The 20,010-nt window shown below is 34.4% G+C and overlaps 2 protein-coding genes across 4 annotated transcripts; one reads left to right on the forward strand and one right to left on the reverse strand.

The window, feature by feature from the left end:
• Positions 1-5,068: 5,068 nt before the first annotated feature.
• Positions 5,069-16,035, forward strand: LOC112504676. Of its 3 annotated transcripts, XM_025108621.1 has the most exons (9): positions 5,069-5,299; positions 6,867-6,958; positions 7,398-7,545; positions 12,700-12,831; positions 13,493-13,630; positions 13,836-14,889; positions 15,185-15,282; positions 15,571-15,737; positions 15,857-16,035. In XM_025108621.1, exons 1-9 carry the CDS (start codon positions 5,225-5,227, stop codon positions 16,002-16,004), a joined length of 2,052 nt encoding a protein of 683 aa, XP_024964389.1. In that variant the 5' UTR covers positions 5,069-5,224; the 3' UTR covers positions 16,005-16,035. The 3 variants fall into 3 exon arrangements, with proteins under 3 accessions (XP_024964389.1, XP_024964390.1, XP_024964391.1); XM_025108622.1 differs by lacking the exons at positions 6,867-6,958; positions 7,398-7,545 and having other exon boundaries at positions 5,079-5,299; XM_025108623.1 differs by lacking the exons at positions 5,069-5,299; positions 7,398-7,545 and having other exon boundaries at positions 6,874-6,958.
• A 637-nt stretch (positions 16,036-16,672) lies between these two features.
• LOC112504677 lies at positions 16,673-19,111 on the reverse strand. The gene is made up of 4 exons (XM_025108624.1): positions 18,773-19,111; positions 18,217-18,693; positions 17,207-17,441; positions 16,673-17,133 (listed from the first exon to the last, which is right to left on the reverse strand). Exons 1-4 carry the CDS (start codon positions 19,109-19,111, stop codon positions 16,673-16,675), a joined length of 1,512 nt encoding a protein of 503 aa, XP_024964392.1.
• Between the last annotated feature and the right edge of the window lie 899 nt (positions 19,112-20,010).

The following is a 20,010-nucleotide window of genomic DNA, read 5'->3' on the forward strand; positions in this document are numbered from 1 at the left end:
TTGTCTAGACAAAAGACTAAAAAAAATAAGATGATAATAGGCAACTCTGTAAGCATGTCCTTTGCCCTATCCAACCTCAAACTACCTGGCCATGAGATGCATACCATAGTCAACTTATGAAGCTTAGTGAGTTCATAGTTTGCGTGAATAAAAACATATCTTGACATATTATATGGCATATATGCATGCTTTATAATAAAAGTCACATCTTTTATAAAAATATATTTAAAACACTGAAAAGGAGAGATCCCATATAATGTTTAATTCAGTATGGGTCATTTAGTCACAAACACGTCCTAAGTTGATATGTCAGTCTTAATTGATCACCCACTTATTTAGGTCGTGTTTTATACTAGTTGTGACTTATTGGTCAAATTTTCACCCTTTACTCATAAACTTTAATATGGAATAGAATGGTAGAGTTATTTGAAAACTGATTAAACACATAGCATGTAACTGTTCACAAAATAGCATACATGTAAAATATATCGTAAGATGTATGTAATTAAAATATCATGCATGACTTTTCAGACTTGTACTCTTGAAATAGCTCTGAAGTATAACTCTGAAGAATAACTTTAGACTTGTACTCTTGAAATAACTCTAAAGTAAAACTCTTCAGACTTTAGAGCTCTATATAGACAATCCAGAAGCTCTGCATGCACTATGCAGGCTCTGCATGCACTATGCAGAGGCTCTACATGGTGCTCCATTTGGAAAAGAAGACTTCAGAGTTCGGGTGAGCTAACTCTGAAGAATGACTCTTCAGACTTGTATTTTGGAAATAACTCTGAAGTAAAACTCTGAAGAATGACTCTTCAGACTTATACTCTTGAAATAACTCAGAAGTATAAAATCAATCCCACTAAATCAGAGTTTAGACTTCTAAGTCTGAAAAAAAGACTTCAGAGTTCAAACTTTTAGAGTTCGGGTGAGCTAAGTCTGAAAAAGAAGACTTCAGAATTCAGGTGAGCTAATTCTGAAGAATGACTCTTCAGACTTGTAGAAGACTTCAGAGTTCAGCCTTCTAAGTCTGAAAAAGAAGACTTCAGACTTCTTTTTCTAAGTCTAAAAAAACACTTCAGTGTTCAGACTTTTAAGTCTGAAAAAGAAGACTTCAGAGTTCAGACTCTAGAGTTCGGGTGAGCTAATTCTGAAAAAGCAGACTTCAGAGTTCGGGTGAGCTAATTCTTTAGAATGACTTTTCAGACTTGTACCCTTGAAATAACTCTGAAATATTACTCTAAAGAACGACTTCGAACTTATACTCTTGAAATAACTCTGAAGTAAAACTTTGAAGAATGACTTCATACTTGTACTATTGAAATAACTCTTAAGTATAAATCTGAAGAATAGCTCTAAAGAATGACTCTTCAGACTTGAATTTAGAAATGAAACTATATCAATAATTAGTTAAAATGAAGTTAACCCTAGTATAAAATTGAATTTAGAAATGAAACTATATCAGTAAATTGAATTTAAACTTAGAAGAGCGCTTGTGTCAAATCTGAAGACTTTGAGTTCAGAGTTATTCAAATATCCAATATCTTTGAAAAAGACCCCATGGTAAAGTTTGCATCATACAGAACAAGACCAACCAGAGCTCTTCTGGTCCTTAAGGATCAGAGCCCCTGTGGACTCACCAACCAAAAGCAAGGCCAACCAAAGGCCCTCTAGTCAACCAGAGCCTCTAGGTCAAAAAAATGTTAAATACTTAAAGAATTTGTGTTTTAATTACAATCAGAGACCCTCTGGTTAAACATGAAGATCAACTAGAGACCCTTTGGTTCCTTTATGATGGATTGAAATATTTTTCCAATGTTCAAATAAACAACCTAAAGCAAAGCCATCCAGAAACCAGACCAACCAGAGGGGCTCTGGCTACAAGACTAAGTCTAAATCTTAAAGACTTATCTTCAAAGTCTAGATAAGTTTATTATAAGACTTGTACTCTTGAAATTACTTTGAAGTAAAACTCTCCAGACTTCAAAGCTTTGTATAGGCAAGCCAGAAGCTCTGCATGCACTATGTAGAGGCTCTACATGGTGCTCCGTCTGGAAAAGAAGAGTACAAAGTTCAGGTGAGCTAACTCTGAAGAATGACTCTTCAGACTTGTACTCTAGAAATAACTCTGAAATAAAACTTTGAAGAATGACTCTTCAGACTTGTACTATTGAAATAACTCTGAAGTTTAAAATCAATCACATTAAATTAGAGTTCAGACTTCTAAGTCTGAAAAAAAGACTTCAAAGTTCGGGTGAGCTAAGTCTGAAAAACAAAACTTCAGAATTCGGGTGAGTTAACTCTAAAGAATGACTCTTCAGACTTGTACTCTTCAAAATTATAGAAGACTTCAGAGTTCAGACTTCTAAGTCTGGAAAGGAAGTCTATACTTCTTTTTTTAACTCTAAAAAAAGGATTTCAGAGTTCAGACTACAGAGTTCGAGTGAGCTATGTTTGAAAAAGCAAACTTCAGAGTTCGGGTGAGCTAACTCTGAAGAATGATTTCAGACTTGTTCTCTTGAAATAACTCTGAATTAAAACATTTCAGTAAATTGAATTTAGAATAAAATGAACTTAACCTTAGAATAAAATTGAACTTAGAAATGAAACTATATCAGTAAATTGAATTTAAACTTAGAAGTAAACACCATTTTTTTTTCGAGAATCAGTTACGACACAAATTAATTAACCCAAGAATAAAATCAATTGCATCCAAAATTAGTGAATTGATTGAATAAGATGACACATGTCAATCAAATGAGTATAATTGAACTGTTAATGTAAATTGTGTCTAGATACGTTCAAATGAGTCTAATTGAACCACTAATGTAAATAGTGTCTAGATACATGTTTAGGCGGGAAAACAAGAAAACCGACTCACTAGAAGATGACACGTGTCACCCAAGTTACTTATTTGTTATAAATATATATAAGGACAGGTTCATTTGTTAACCCAAATTATTGTGTTAACTTTGTTAATCAATCTTGACAATTAATCTTTGAAGTTTGTGGCTAAGATCATTCATGATATAAAGTGTAAATAATTGTATACATAGACATGGTAACATAATTGAACAATGTTTACAAGGGGTATTTTGGAAAAAGATTTTAGTTGTCCATTAATGACAATGTGATGTTTTGTAACCGTCCATTCATGACAATGATATGTTTTGTAACTGTCCATTAATAACAATGTAACTATCCGGGAATTAATCTCGTCATCGAATCAAAAGCAACATCAAGATCCTCGACACCAGATTCTTCTACAGTTTTTTGTTAATGGTTCATATGTGAACGTTCAAGTATTCGATATTTATGAGAATTGTTCGTGTGTGAACATGGGTGTATATGGAAAAAAGTCGTAACGATTTTTGTAACATTCATGTTTTTGTTTTAGTAAACACATACACTATGTAGTCTCGTTTATATACGAAATAAATGTGGAATGATACATGGTTCACCTATGAACAAACATCAAATTTTGGGTTTTATGAACAATGTTCATGTATTTACTTCTGAATACTATTCAATTGTTTTTAAATAATTGGTAATTTGTACATACCCAATTTTTGTGTTTATCCATAATTGCTTGAACGATATCGAAGACTTTACTACCAGGTCTTCTCCACCAATTACAAATTCATAAACATTAAAGATGGAAGATCAATATTAAAAAAATAACAAGATCAATATTAAAAATGCACAAATCATGGGATTTTATAATCTTGTAACTCCCAATTAATGATATAGATGTTACATAAAAAAGAAAATTACCCATATACCCTTGTCATTAAATTCTAAGATAGAGAATAACTGACTACTCAGATGGATTGTGATTGGTTGAAAAAGTTTATAAAATTAACACAATAGTTTGGGTTAACATTTGAACTAAGCGTTCTCTCTCTCTCTCTCTCTCTCTCTCTATATATATATATATATATATATATATATATGTATATATATATATAGGTGGAGGTTCAAACGAGAACTCCTCCATTTTACGAGAATGCGAGAACACCCTTATCACATCTGATAATACGCGTGAGGGGCCCTGTGGTGTGCGGACGACGTGTTCTATGAATTAGGCCACACCAAAAGTTGTTTGTGTCTATGATTTAGCATCACATGTGATGGTCTTGATGGATTATAGTATCATATCAACAACACTCTTATCACATGTGATAATACATATGAGAGGACTTAGTGGTGTAAGGGCGACTTGGCCCGCAACCAATATCGCATCGAAAATCGTCTGTGTCTTTGATTTAGTATCGCATGTGATTGAATAATAGTATCACATGTTCTCTGATTTAGTATTGCATACAGAGTTCGGGTGAATTATGTCTGAAAAAGCAAACTTCAGAGTTCGGGTGAGCTAACTCTGAAGAATGACCTCAGACTTGTTCTCTTGAAATAACTCTGATCTTGTTAATATTTCAAAGTTATTTCAAGAGTACAAGTCTGAAGAGTCATTCTAAATTACTTCTAAGTTTAAATTTAATCTACTGACATAGTTTCACTTCTAAATTTAATTTAATTCTAGGATTAACTTCATTTTAATTAATTATTGATATAATTTCATTTCTAAATTCAAGTCTGAAAAGTCATTTTTCAGAGTTATACTTCAGAGTTGTTTCAAAAGTACAAGTCTGAAGTAGTATCGTACTTTCGATAATCATTCATATCTGTAAGATAAGTTCTTGACATTATTTAATTTTTTCAAATTACCTCGTGTAATACACGGGATCGGACCTAGTATATATATATATATATATATATCATGTATTATATTAATTAAAAAATAATTTGATAAAATAAATGTTACGGTAAGTAGAGAATTAAAATATATAAATGGTAATTACAAAAATTGAAGCGGCACAATTAAAAAAAATACATGAATTACAGGTAACTTAATGGAAGGATAACGCCTAAAAATTCGAGCTAGGTGGAGTAACAGGTAACCTTCGCGCCACGTTTATGGTGAGTTTAACTGGCGGATAACCCGAAGGTGGTGACAAAATTATTATTTTGTTTAAGTACTCTTCTTTATTATTTTTTGAAGATGACGTTATGGGTTGAAATTCAATACCGCGTCTCCATTCTTGCACCATACTAATCTGTCGATAATCACATCACTATCTCACTTGGGTTTTCTGCCTGTCTTGCGGAGAACCCACTTCCATTTTGTAAATGAATTCATTCGGCTGACGATGTAGCAGCCATGGGTATTGATGATTCATCCTCTTCATCTTCAGAAAAGCGTAGCTTTCGTGAGCTTGATGATGTTTTCTTACAGGTATTTTTTCTTTTACTTTTTCACCCGCCAGGTGTATGTATTAATGTATTATTGTCCCTGTGTGGCTGTGTGTGCTATGGTGTACACTATGACTAGGAGTAGTTGCTCATCTGGGGACGATTACCTTTTTACTGTTGAGATCAAGCCAAGCAATTTTTTGATGTAAAATTGATATAAACTTCCTTGCAACTTAAAACCAACCACGTTTATATGTGTTTGAATGTTGTATACTTTGATGGGATTATACATATTTTCTTGAATTTCTTGTCCACTTTGATTTCAAGAATTCTGACCTCAGGGTTTTAAAATCCTAAATTGATATGGTTTTAGTTTTGTGCCTCAAAATTTTGCCTATTTGTAAAACTGCCAAGCGAGAAAATGGCAAAGAAGCTTCGTAGAGGAACCCATTTTTGCATTTAACTTATTTTTGGACCCGATAAAACCTTTTGTTTGGAGTCGGAATACCACTTCATGAATAACAAGAAAAAAGTAGCAATTCCGTTTCAAATGGTTCGAGGTTGGAAGCATCCTGCTATCTGTAGATAGGCGAGAATGTTCAGGTGAATGGGGTAATAAAACCATCCATAAAGCTCAATGGTTTTTAGGTTCAAAAATAAGCCCAAGAATTATAACCCACTTTAAGTTCTAGTTTCAACTCAAATCCAAGAAGGATAGAGATTTTAGTAATCTCTGGTTTATAATAGAGATGATCACATCCAAGATTTGGGGGAACCAAAAGATTTTTAACTGAAAACCGTGCACTTTTTGTTTATTTTACCAAGAAGCTTTGGAACTAAACTTTCCCAGTTGAAAGAATCTACTCCATTATGAATGTTGCTTTTTGAGTTTTACCAAAGAAGGAAAAAGATATTCAAAGTTAGAGATGCTTACATAAGGATAACAAAAACCATGTAGTTGTAGTTTGTAATGAAGTTATAAAACTGAAAGCATCAGTCTTCTTGACCTAGAGGAGAAGCCCCCTTTGGAAAAGACTAACAGACAAGTTCATGCGAATTGGGAAACTAGCATAAGCCATGAAAGACGGTGAAAATTTTCTTAACCTTGCTTTCCTCTCATCATCCTTTTTGTTATCAGATTCTTAGGTTTCCAACTGAAATCCAATTGTTTGTGTGCTGATGAGGTCTAGGATAATTTATACCTGTCATTTAAGTTTAATTTCCCCCATTCGGGGTCACTAGGATCAACAGGTCTTGTCATCTTTGCCAAACGTGATGCTTACACTAGGGATGTCATATTGAGTGACAGATGGTCATGTGGATCATTAGGCTGCATATATGGAATAACCTAACTGAATATGAATAAGGCAACAACCTGTAACAAAACTCAAATATTGTTCAAAATACATTCTTTAAGGTTTACAAGAGTTATACAAGTTGGAAACTGGGAAAAAAAGGGCAGAAGATAATTTAGTTATGATTATGCAGAATTTTCCTGTGAATTGCTTTCATGTACTTTCTAGCTTCTGGGCACATATATATGTAAAGTGTAACCTAAACTATTTCATTTTTTAATGCTGGATCTGATTTTTCTCGTTTATATGATTTAGTCTCAAGCAAGAATATGGCTTGGAGAAGTGCTGCACACAAGATTTGATGAGCTACTAAGCATATGTGATCTACTTTCTGATGGGAAGCTGCTGTAGGTTCTTACCCTTTATGTTGATATGGCATTTTTTTGTGTTGCATAGTATTTCTATTCAAATATGGGGAGCATTAGTTTTCTAAGATGTAAATGGATGTAAACGTTGACATAGTAAATGCTTTGAAAAAAAATGAAAGATGTAGCTGTTTTCTGTGTACCCATGTTATTGAAGATTAATGAAAACTGGAGAGTTCCACAGTTTACAGCTTGTATGTGAGTGTTCAGATTAATCTAAACCTGCTTGTATTCATATTAAACAACTTCTTAAATCAGAAATGAACTCATCAATTTTAAATCTAAAATTGGTTCATCTTGAAGTCAAAGTCAGCATATGGTAACCTTTAGAGAATGTATGAGGTGGTAAAGAGAATCGACATGTATGGCCAAGAAGTGTATTATTTGTTTATGACTGAAACGACCTTATTTGACTTCACAGATTTGATGTTTCAAAAGCATTATGGAATATGTTGTTGGTTAAATATATGGAGCTCAACAATTTTAAAGATCATATGATTATACCAGTTGATACAAGGAAGAGCAGTGGGAGATATAGGCCTTACTCCAACATTGATTCGTTTTTTAAGGCAAGCTTCTTATTTTTTGTATGCTTAGAACTACAATGTAATAAATCTCGCTTTGCAAATTATTTCTAGTCCCTAGTGCTGTCCACATTATTTCCTCTCCTTGTCATAAACCACACATGACTTATTGATACTTTGCCTATTAGTTCCACTTCTTGCTGTTAGAGAATATATATGCAAACACAATATTTCATTATCTAGACTTCCATCAAATCCTTTACATATACATAATACATATATATATATATATATATATATACTAAACCAAACGACACCATGAACAGACACACCTATTCGAACCGGTGATTGTTACACCAGACCATAACCAACCTATTAACTGTCACATGATAACTATAAATAACTATATTAAGTACCAGCAATGTCTAGCTTATATTTTAACACTCCCCCTATAAGCTAGACACTTGATCCACACCCAATTCCATCTTCAATCTTCCAAAGTTCCCAACTTGCAATGCCTTCGTGAGAATATCTGCAATCTGATCTTTAGTTCCACAAAATTCCACTTCAACTTTGTTGTCTTGAACAAGCTCTCATATAAAATGATATTTGATCCGTATATGCTTACTTCGACCATGAAACACAGGATTCTTAGCGAGAGCAATGGCTGATCTGTTATCACACATAATCTTTGTAGCTTCAGCCTGTCCCATCCTTAATTCCTTTAGAATACCACGCAACCACAAGGCTTGATACCCTGCCATTGAAAGAGCAATGGATTCTGTCTTGGCGGATGATAGTGCAACCACCTTCTGTTTCTTTGATTGCCATGATATGGCTCTCGAACCAAGGTTGAATATATAACCACATGTGCTTTTGCTGTCATCCATGTTACTTCCAAAATCACTGTCAATAACCTTTCAAAACAGCCCTATTAGTTTTAATATATACAATTCCATGATTGTAGTTCCTTTCACAAACCTCATAATCCTTTTAGCAGCATCTAAATGACTCTTTTTGGGAGTTTCCATATATCTGCTTATCACACTATTAACAAACACTCTATCAGGACGAGTAGCAGTTAAATACATGAGACTGCCTACCATGCTTTGATAGAGTGTAGGATCCACACATTCTTCCCTTGAGTTCTTAGATAACTTCATACCAAATTCCATAGGAGTGTTTGCTGTGATTGCATCCTTCATATTAAATTTATTAAGCAGATCCTATGCATACTTTTGCTGAGAAATCATTACCCTATCACTTGTTTGCTGAACTTCAATTCCCAAAAATTAATGAAGCAAACCCAGATTTGTCATCTCAAATTCGATCTTCATAGAATCTTTAAATGTCTTTATCATTTCATGTGAACTACTTGTAAAGACAAGATCATCTACGTAAATGCATACAATAAGAAGCATACCTTCTTGGTCTTTTATGAAGAGAGTATGTTCATGTGTGCACTTTTTAAAACCATTATCCAGAAAGTACCTTTCAATTCTACTATACCATGCTCGTGGGGCCTGTCGTAGGCCATATAGAGCCTTTTTTAAGTGACAAACCTTCATTTCTTCACCTTTCTTAACATACCCTTGCGGTTGATCTGTATATACATCTTCTTCCAAGTAGCCATTAAGAAAGGCTGATTTTACATCCATCTGATGCACACTCCAGCCTTCAATTGTAGCCAATGCTAATACCAATCTAATAGTTTCAAGTTTGATCACAAGAACAAAATCATCTTGATAATCTGTCCCAAAATGTTGCTTGTAACCTTTCACAACTAATCTGGCCTTGTATTTATCCACGGGTCCTTTCTCATGCCCTTTCTCATTCAATTTTGTTTTATAAATCCACTTAACCCCTATTTATTTCTTCCCGGATGTAAATCCACCGGTACCCATGTATTATTCTTTGTTATTGCTTTCACTTCTTCATCCATGGCTGTTTTCCATCTAGTATTCGCAGCAACCTCCTCGAAATTTAGTGGATCTGCATCTACAAAGAGTGCAAAATCTGCTATATTATCATAATCTTATCTCTGAGTAGTTTCATACAAATCTTTCATACTTCTATACTTCCTTGGAGGTGAACTAGATGAAGATGTTGATGTAGGAGTATGGGCAGCACTGTTATTTATAGGAGAAAGTGTTCTAACTTCGTTTTGTGGGTTCGTATTGTTTTCTTGTTCTTCATTTTCGAAGCCTTGCTGATTGTCTTCGTGAATTTCAACATTTACTCCATCTTTGTCTTCAATAGGACTTGTCCAAGTCTTATCTTCATCGAATATTACATCCCTACTTACTATCACTTTCTTTGTAATAGGGTTATACAACTTGTACGCCGTTGAATGCTCACTGTATCCAGCACATATTTCTTTCTCTGAATGATCATCTAATTTTCCTCTCCTTTGTTCAGGAATGTGTGAATAGGCCATCCAAAAATTCTAAGATGACCAACACCTAGTTTATGTCCACACCATGCCTCTTGTGGAGTAATCTTAGGAACAACCTTTGTTGATGCTCTATTCATAATATATGCAACATGTGTCCAAAAGATATCAAGTAAACCTTTGTTTCTAAGCATGCTCCTAGCCATCTCTAATAGACTTCGATTCTTCCTTTCGGCCACCCCGTTTTGTTGTGGGGTGTACCTGGTAGTCGATTGATGATGTATCCCGTTTTCATTTTTTTTTTTTTTTGAAATTGAACAGCATTGAATTCTCCCTCACGATCTGTTCTTAAACACTTTATCTTCTGATTGCTTTGGTTTTCAACAAAAGCTTTGAAGTTTATGAACATTCCAAATACTTCAGACTTTTCTTTTAGAAAGTAGGTCCAAATCTTCCTGCTGAAATCATCAATAAACGTTAATATGTAACTGCTGCCACCTATGGAAACTGTTCGCATTGGTCCACATACGTCTGAATGGACCAATTCCAATACTTTAGTCACCGTCCATGCTTTATCATGTGGAAAGGGTTCTCGTGAATGTTTCCTAAAGTACATGATTCACATATTTCATTTACCTTACATATGGCTGGCATTCCTCTACCATATCATTTTCTGCACATATAAGTTAAGGAATCAAAGTTCACGTGTCCATAACTGTGATGCCATAATATTGATGGATTCTGACTTATTGTGTGCAGACTAAAAAAGTCTTCATCTTTAAACTTTATTGGGAACATTTTATTTGTAGTCATATTACATATATACTCTCCCCAGGAGCAATTTATTCTTATCTTTGATTTCAACTAACCCCTCTCGATGTCATATCCCTTTAATAACAACTGTCCAACACTTATCAAGTTACGTTTGGGTCCAGGAACATAGTATACATCGGTTATATTCTTATCCCCCTTCTTGGTTTTAATCAAGACTTCACCAATACCTTGTACTTCCAATTTCCTGTCATCTCCTGTCTTAACTTCTCTCTTATAAGATTCTTAGATCAATTTGAACAACTTTTTATTCCCTGTCATGTGGTTGCTACAACCACTATCCAAATACCATATCTCATTCAAAGGTAATTCTTGAATACCAAGCATCATAAACATTGATTATTCTTCCTTATTATCCTCTTTGTGTATAAAACTTGAATTGCCTTCTTCCTCTGCAATCCTCTTTCTACAAACACGTTTTGTGTGTCCAAACTTTAGGCAGTGATAACATTGAATCTGGGACATTGGTTTTCTTGTCCTCTTCCTTTTTCATTGTGGTCTTCTTTTGAACCTTCACCAAACTTTGATTTATTGCTCGAATTCCCTTGAGTACTATTCTGTAGTTGAAAGGCATGTTCTAATGGCTGTGAATCGAATTTCTTCAACCTTAATTCATGCGATTGCAGGATTCCCAACAAAATTTCCAGAGACAAATCTGATAGATCCTTCAATTCTTCTATTGCAACCACGATATATTCAAATTTTCTCGTCAAGCTTCTTAAAATTTTCCCAACAGCTCTTCTGTCTTCAATGTTTTCTCCATTAATTTTCAGTTGATTCATCAGTATGGTCACACGATTGTAGTATTCTTCGATACTTTCAGTCTCCTTCATCTTTAAATTGTGGAATTCACATAGTAGAGTCTGTAGACGTACCACTTTTACTCTTTCTTCCCCTCGATATGTTCTTTGAAGTATATCCCATGCCTCTTTGGAAGTCTTTGCTGTCGAGATTCTCTCAAAAATATTTTCATCTATTGCTTGAAACATAAGGAATAGAGCCTTGCTATCTTTCCTTTTATTTTCTTTATCTTCAAGAACCTGTTGAGGAGTGGTTTCTTCACCGAAACCAATTCTCTGTACCATTTTCAATAAACGACCAAAGATCTTGTGATTCATATAACACCCTCATCTGTATGTGCCAATTATGATAGTTCCTCCCTGTTAACTTCGGCAGTTGTTGAATTCCACTGTTGTTGTTCATATTCGAAGCCATAGTGATCTGGCTCTGATACCAAATGTTAGAGAATATATATGCAAACACAATATTTCATTATCTGGACTTTCATCAAATCGTTTACATACACAGAATACATACATATATACTAAACCAAACCACACCATGAACAAACACACATGTTCGAACTGGTGGTGGTTACACCAGACCATAACGACCTATTAATTGTCACATAATAACTATATTAACTACCAGTAATGTCTAGCTTATATTTTAACACTTGCATCGTTTAACATCATTTATCTTTTTAATAGTTAATTAATAAATTCTTGTCATCTTCAAAGCTGAGAAGTATTTCGTTTGAATCTTAAAACAGTACACATACTTTGGTCTATGGGATGGAGGAATAGCATTACTATACCATGCATGTTAAGACCTAGGTGATGCACACCAGGAGTTGTCTGTAAATAAATTTATACTACAATTAAATAAAGAGGAAATACCATTAAATGGTGGGGAAATATTAGGCAGCAGATTTACTTTATAAAGAACCTGAATAATCTAAAAGAGCTAAACGAACTGTGTGGAAATAAATCAAAAAGATATTTTGCCAGGTAAAAGTGATAGTAGTGTTTGGTTTCTATCTTTTACATTCTCCCCGAAAAAGAACTCTTTTGATCATTTCCTGACCTTGATTCGTTGCAAGTATGCCAAAGGGTCATAGTGTTTCTGAAAAGTCATATTGATGTGAATTTATTCTAAGTAAAGATGACAATAACTTCATTTTTTCTTTGTTGCAGGTATGTAAGGTTTTGGGATTGAGTGGTGTGGATCTTTTCTCCCCATCTGATGTTGTGGAGAAGAGAGGCACTCGAAAAGTATGTATGTGTATACGATCTCTATCGAAGAAAGCCAGGTCTAAGCAATTAAATGTGAGTAATATTACATATTACGTCTGATGCTAGCTCACCTTGTTTCTTAGTGCTTACTCATATGAAATAGTACTCCCTTCAATCACTGATGCTTATAGACCTTTTGATTCTAACCTAGTATTTGGCATATGAGGGTGTTAATAGTTAGCAGTCACTGCACAAAATTTTGAGCAATGATCACTAAAATTCTCCATGAAATCGTTATTTCCCATGTGAAAAACGTGTTCCAGACATGGGCATTTGGTACTTGCTGTTGAAAACCGTGTAGTGAATTTATAAATCTTTTGTCACGGTATGTATTATGCTACTAATTTTTCACTATATATTAAGTTGTATCCTCTACTGTCAAGTGGTTATCAACTTCAAAAAATTTGTGAATCCATGTGAAGATATAAAATGTTTATTTAAGTTTCTTGGTGAATGCATGCAAGGGTGTGCGGCTGCTGATAGTACCCTGCTGTTGGTGGTTGGTTCATAGGTGCTTTACTGTAACGAAAATTACTATTTGGAGTCATTTCTTCACTGTAAAATGTTATTGTCTTGAATAACATTTGTGAAACTTGATCGTTATTACCCACAAGTCACAATGTACTAGAAAGACGATCTTAGAAAAGTTAGAAATGTAATATATGATGACACTTAACAAACTTTATTGTGCTAGGTTCCAGATTTTGATGATGTTACCAAAACAATAGCCATGCCCACAAATGTAGTTGGATGCATCAGAAGAAGCTTGGAATTATCGACATGCAGTGTTACCCACAGACGAAGTACAGATGCAAGATTGAGATTCAGGCAGGTATTCTAATTTCTACTGACAACTTAACCTCTCTGTTTTAGGGCTTTGCGATAATTGTCCAATCTAGAAGTTCTGAAAACAAGCAGCTTTCCTAGAGTTCTTACTATGAAGAAATTTTGTACTTATAGGTTTATATGTGTCCAAAATTGTTGATAAAACTTCAAAATCAATAGGCTAAAAGTACTATTTCTCAACTTGTCTGTAGAAAAGTTCCTCTGCATCACTTAAACAAGAGGACAAGTCATGTCTTGAAGAATCTGATGAGGAAAAAAGTAATTTTTCAGACACTTCATATGCAGATTATCTATATTTGGAGTCAGGCGAGTCACCAGAGGCAGTCGATAAGTATGCTCTTACTCAAAGCATACAACAGGTTGATACCAAGAAGCAAAAAATGGATATATTTGCTCACATACCAGGATCAGCAGAATCCATTGTCTTGCAATTTGTTAGTAGTGATAATCTACTGGATGGAATTTCATCGCCTGTTTGTGAATCACGATTGATGATATGTGATGAGTTCACACCCATAAACCATGGAGAAGATTTTTGGCATGATGAAGAACCAGAGAGAATTGATGTTAGTCATGGAGCTCTTAGTACGCCGAACATGGGGGAAGTCAATCATCATATATCTTTATCAAATAGTCTTTCCTTTAGAATTCTGGCTCCTGTTCATATCTCTGCGAATTGCTTGTGCCATTCATGTATTGGTACTGAAACCCATAATTCAAATACAACACCCAACGCTTCCATGTATAGAATATGGAGGAAGTTTCCTGATGATATAGAGCCATCTTCCATAAGCAGTGTGAGCTCTGTAGGGGGCCGTGTAATTGACTTTGACTTTGATGCCAAGTCTGAGCCAGATGATCTCAAAACTTCGATATTCCAGTTTGGAACAAAGCTAGAAAATTCTATAGATTCTATTTCACCATGTGCGGATGATGCAAACTTGTACAGGTCAGTAAATCAAGATCTTGAATCACTGAATCACAAATCTCAGACCCAAAGACATTTGGGAGATTCCTTAGTGTTGGTGAAGGATAATGTCACAAATATTACAGACAATATCCAAGAAATTTTGGTAAGTAAAGGGGTGAATGACAAGTTGATGAAGGGTGTTGAAATGGCTGATTCAAATTCGACTTACATAGTGGATGGTATATGTAATTATCGCATGACGGTTGAATCAAGTGAAAGATGTGATTGTCTCATACAGCATCAACCTGGAATATTGCAGGAGATTGGTAGAAAAGGTATGCCTACACCACATAGATGAAAGTTCAAATGAGGACCATAAATATTTTGAGAACTTAGGAACCAACTATTTCATGTATTATTCATGATGAATAATTATTCATCATGAATATCACTCATTTTCATCATGAATATCTATCACGACATTTATCGTGAATAAAGCATGAATAGTTGGTTTCCGAGTTCTCAAAATATTTATGGTTCTGATCTGAATCTGCCCCACACCACATATTTCATATTCTGTTCATCACTATGGAATTTCTTCTTACTGTCAACCTTGCTGGATTAGTAAAGGTTTTGGCACTGTGAAGAAAGAAGATGATCAACTATGCACTAATCAAAGTGACGATGTTCATTGCTATGCTGTAGATAGAAGTAAAGCTGCTGGCAAGGTATCTTCATATTCTTGAGGAGAGTTCAGCAGTCCCACTTTTTATGTTGTACTCTAGCCATAAGTAGTTATACAATTTAAAGCATGGAATAAACCCACAAAGCGATACTGCTGAAACCATTCCATATTAGGAAAGATAGCAGTAGAGTTTTGGGTGTGAGGTCTCTGGTTCAAGCCCGGGCACTGCCAATTTGCAATGTATCCATGATGGCTGTGGGACCAGGGCAGTGGTTAGCGAACACCCTTTTTTACAGAAGCTAATGATCTTCACTTTTATTGGGTTATGTAGTGTGAAAGAAAAGAAGACGACATTGACAGTTTGGCGGAAACAAACACAAATGGGAGAAACGACAATGGAACTGTTAACATGGAGAAAAAGCCCAGCAGAGTGCCATTGATGAAAAGAGTTGCTAAAGGCACAGCCCTTATCGGCATTTTATTTTTGGTTCACCTCAGGTTCATCCTCAACCACATTGCTTCAAGTTTCCTTGCACAATAAACAACTTTTTCTGCTGAATTTCGTATTCTATACTCGTAATCTTGGACCTTTTCATGACTTTGAACTTAAATAACAGGAATACGAGGGATAGAAATAGAAACCACAAAATGTCAGAGAAATCAAGTCAGATTCATTGGAGGTCAAGTGGAGTGAGGTTGTCAAGAAGGAATGGAGAAAAGGGAAGCAAGATATATCCGGTTGAGAAGTTCAGATTTGGGGATTAGATATGAGAAGTTCAGATTTGGGGATTTTATATATATATATATATATATATATATATATATATATATATATATATATTCTATACTATATTATATATCTATATTATAAAATATTTGATAAAAACTTTTAAAAACCATGCATTACTATAATTTATTAAAGCTTCATGTTTGAATTCGTGTAACTAACTGTGGATAAAAATAATCAAATAGAGGATAAACATCTCATTTTAAAATATAAAAAATCTAAAATATATTTAGGATAATTATCGAGTTCTAACAAAATAATTAACTATTAACCAAATATAATTTAGGGGCTGTTTACCAAATTTTCTATTAAGTCTTGTATGGATAAATTTGTCTATCTGGATAAATTTGGCTGTCTGGATAAATTTATGTTGTTGTTTACTTTTCTATCTGAATCAACGGTCTGAATAACAGAAATGACCAATTTACCCTTGAGGATTAACTATGTGCTGTTTAGTAAATTGTTGTTTATTTTTTAAGCAAATGATATTTCTGAAAAATAAAATATTTAAATATCAAAACATAAATTTATAAATTCATTGATATCATCCAAAATTAAAACATAAATTCATAAAATACTTAAAACATTCAAGTTCAAACACAAAGTAGCCAAGTTCAAATACAAGTTGAAACACAAAAATCCAAGTTCAAACATTATTGACCAAACTATTCGCAATTTCATCTCTCAAAGTAGCCATATATTGAGTGCTATTAGCACCCCATTGGGAAATGTCCAGTTCTTCTTCTCCATTTTCTTCGACTTCTTCTTCGTTGTTAAATATACTATCCTCATTGCACTCCATAAACAACTGGTCTTGAATATTATATTTTCTGATGAAATTATGTATTGCAAAGCAAGCAATTACAACATTTCTTTGTGTTGTAAATGGAAAGGGAGTCATCTTCTTTAATATCGGAAATCTCGCTTTCAAGACACCGTAAGCACGTTCAATAACATTTCTGAGTTGGGCATGTGCATGATTAAACCTTTCTTCTTTAGTCAAAGTACGTCGACGTCGAAAATCTGCCAACCAATACCTTGTGTTACGATATGGAGCCAAAAATCCACGAGCATTGGCGTAGGTAGCATCACAAAGATAATATTTATCTGAAAAACCACCCACATCAATCGTATAATATACAAATAAGAAAACAAATTACAAATTGAGAATGGTACATACCTTGTGGTGGAAAGGGAAAACCAGATCTTGGGTTAAAAGTAACTTCCCTAAGTATTCTAGAATCATGCGCTATACCTTCCCATCTAGCCCAAACAAAAGTGAATATCATGTTGAAATCACAAATTCCTAGAACATTTTGATAGCATCGACCGCCTCCTCTTCCTCTATAAGCAGTTTGATGACTAGCTGGCACAATTGCATGTATAAGGGTACCGTCTAGAGCACCTACTGCACCCTTCATTAACAGAAAAAAGATTAATAAATACATGTGTGTGTATTTATATACAACTTTAAAATGTCAATAATAAATATTACCGGAAATATTTCTCTCAAACGTCTTTGATGACTTGACGTATTTAAAGTTGTATCAGAAGTTGTTGGCACCACTATTTCTCTTGCGAATTCCATCATACCAATGTAAAACTTCATGGAAACAAATATGAACAGTTCTTGTAGAGCGTTGAAATCTACGTTTAATCACTCTGTAACGCTCGTTATGGCCGATCATCGTCAAAAACATTGTCATTTTCTCTTCAACACTAACATGTCTACCGTCTTTTACCCAATTTCTTTGTCTAAAATAATTGCATAACAATATATATGCTTCACGTGAAAGGCGCATCAACTCTTGACATTGCGTACTAGGTCCGGTTAATAGTTCTTGGGTGTACGCATATCCGCTCATTGTCGAAGTATTATCGGGCATTCTTTCTATTCTTTCTGAGGCATTTCTCCGCCGTTTTACATATATATATATATATATATATATATATATATTAGTACTACGATCATCATTTCTTCCTCAAAAGTCAACATATCTATTCAAATAAAGAGGCATATTAAAAATCATATGTCCAAAAAAACGTGGCACCAAATTGTATCCAAAAACCTCACAAGTTAGTAACATAAAAGTTCTAAAAATGTTCTACTTCCAAAAAAAACATCATATGTCCAAAAAAACGTGGCACCAATCTTTACTGATATCCTTGTTTTGCCCCAACTGTTCTCACCCATTCTTTGGCAATTTCAGACGGTATTGTCATCCAAGCTTCTCTATTACGGTTGTCCGTAAGAAGAGAAAAGGCAATACGGTACAAGGGATCATTTTTTGCCCACCCAAGCTCGTTCAATTTTTTTAGGCATGACTCATAACTAACAAGCGCAGAGTTCCCATATTTCGATGCCATAGTATCCAAAAACTTTATAAGCTTTTCATCAAGCTCCGAATTGGCTTTCGTAGTCTTTTTATGCTTTTGTTTCTCAACCGGAGCACGGGATGAACAAGGTGTTGAAGACACGGGAGCTTGATCACTTGAGACATTGATCTCTTTCTCAATGACAAGAAAAGGCTCGGTAGTTGGCAACGAGTCTTTTGATGACGGTCCATAGCCTCCAATACCCGTGGACATACCACCCTCAAATAGGCGTGCACACAAGTCAGGATATGGAAGACTTGTAGTCCTCAATGATTCAACATACCTATTGGTCTGTGTTAAAGAAACATTTATAAATAGACACTCAAAACAAAAAAATCGAAATAAAAAAGATCTAAAGTTAGAAAACGACCTCTATCTCCAACTCCCATTCCTCGGGGGTCAAGTTAAAAGTGTTTGTAGAAGAATCATAAACATTGCCGGTTTTGTTTTTTAACTTCAACCAAGCACCATATTTTCCTTTCAAGTAATCAAAATGGTTCCTCATTTGCTTTCGATCAACAACAAAGTTATGTGTGCTTTTCAAAGTATCGACAACTTTCTTCCACGAAAGTGYCTTCAAGCTAGCACCCTYGTTTCCATTYAACCCAACCKCTAGAATACAACTTTCTAAGAAAGTTTTGACAATATTGGGATCCTTCCAACTAACTCTAACCCTTTTTTGTTGTTGTGTTTCACCTGTTTGTTCCATACCTATAACGAACATTCGAGCTATTAAACAAGGAAAAGACATGATAACATTCTAATACAAATAACTAAACCCAAATTGAACCAACTGTTTGAGTTAAAAAAATAGAGTTTCATCTGTTTTAAAAATTAGATAATCTGTTTTGGTGAAGTCTCCTGTTACACACACATTGTTACGATTCAAGAACAGCATAATGAGAGCAGTTTATGGATAAAACAGTGTTCAAAAACTGAGTAATGACACCAGTTCCTGGGGAAAACAGTGTTCAAAAACAGTAGCAGCAATCGAAAAATCTGAACAGATGAACCAAGAACAGTTGGGTGGGTACAGTCCTAAAACTGTGTTAAAAAACAGCATAATGACAGCAGTTGGGTGGGTACGAATGTTTTACTTTGATACAAGAAACTTAGTAGCAGCAGCAATCGAAAAATCTGAACAGATGAACCAGTAGCAGCAGCAATCGAAAATCATAGAACAGATGAACCAGTAGCTGCAACAATCGAAAATCATAGAACAGATGAACATGACATCACATAGTAGCAGCAATCGAGCAGCGATAGAGAAACAATTTAGCAGCAAGAGAGCAATAATCGAGCTCCAATCGAGCATCTAGGGTTTATTTCTAAAAGAAAATAATCGATAGATGAAGAGAAGTACTTACCTTTGCGATTTGAAATCGGCCGATTAGGGTTCTAGACAGGAGAGCGTCGATGGTAGGTGTAAAACCCAAAATTTTAATTATATAAAATAATATATATATATATATATATATATATATATTATACGAGTCTTTAAATACATAATTTTTATTTATTAAATTTATTTGAAGTGTTAAAATATTTATGTGATTAGTTGAAGGAATAATTATCGAAATCTTAAAATTAGAAATGACCAAAGTTGAA

The sequence above is a fragment of the Cynara cardunculus genome, unplaced genomic scaffold (genome assembly GCF_001531365.2).
Source record: "Cynara cardunculus var. scolymus isolate 2C unplaced genomic scaffold, CcrdV1 Un_Scaffold_6488, whole genome shotgun sequence".
NCBI lineage: Eukaryota > Viridiplantae > Streptophyta > Magnoliopsida > Asterales > Asteraceae > Cynara > Cynara cardunculus.

Coding starts and splice junctions, on each gene's coding strand:
- LOC112504676 (XM_025108621.1), top strand. CDS start 5,225: ATGGGTATTGATGATTCATCCTCTTCATCTTCAGAAAAGCGTAGCTTT. Junction 12,832..13,492: donor CCAGGTCTAAGCAATTAAAT/GTGAGTAATATT, acceptor TTATTGTGCTAG/GTTCCAGATTTTGATGATGT. Junction 15,738..15,856: donor TTATTTTTGGTTCACCTCAG/GTTCATCCTCAA, acceptor CTTAAATAACAG/GAATACGAGGGATAGAAATA.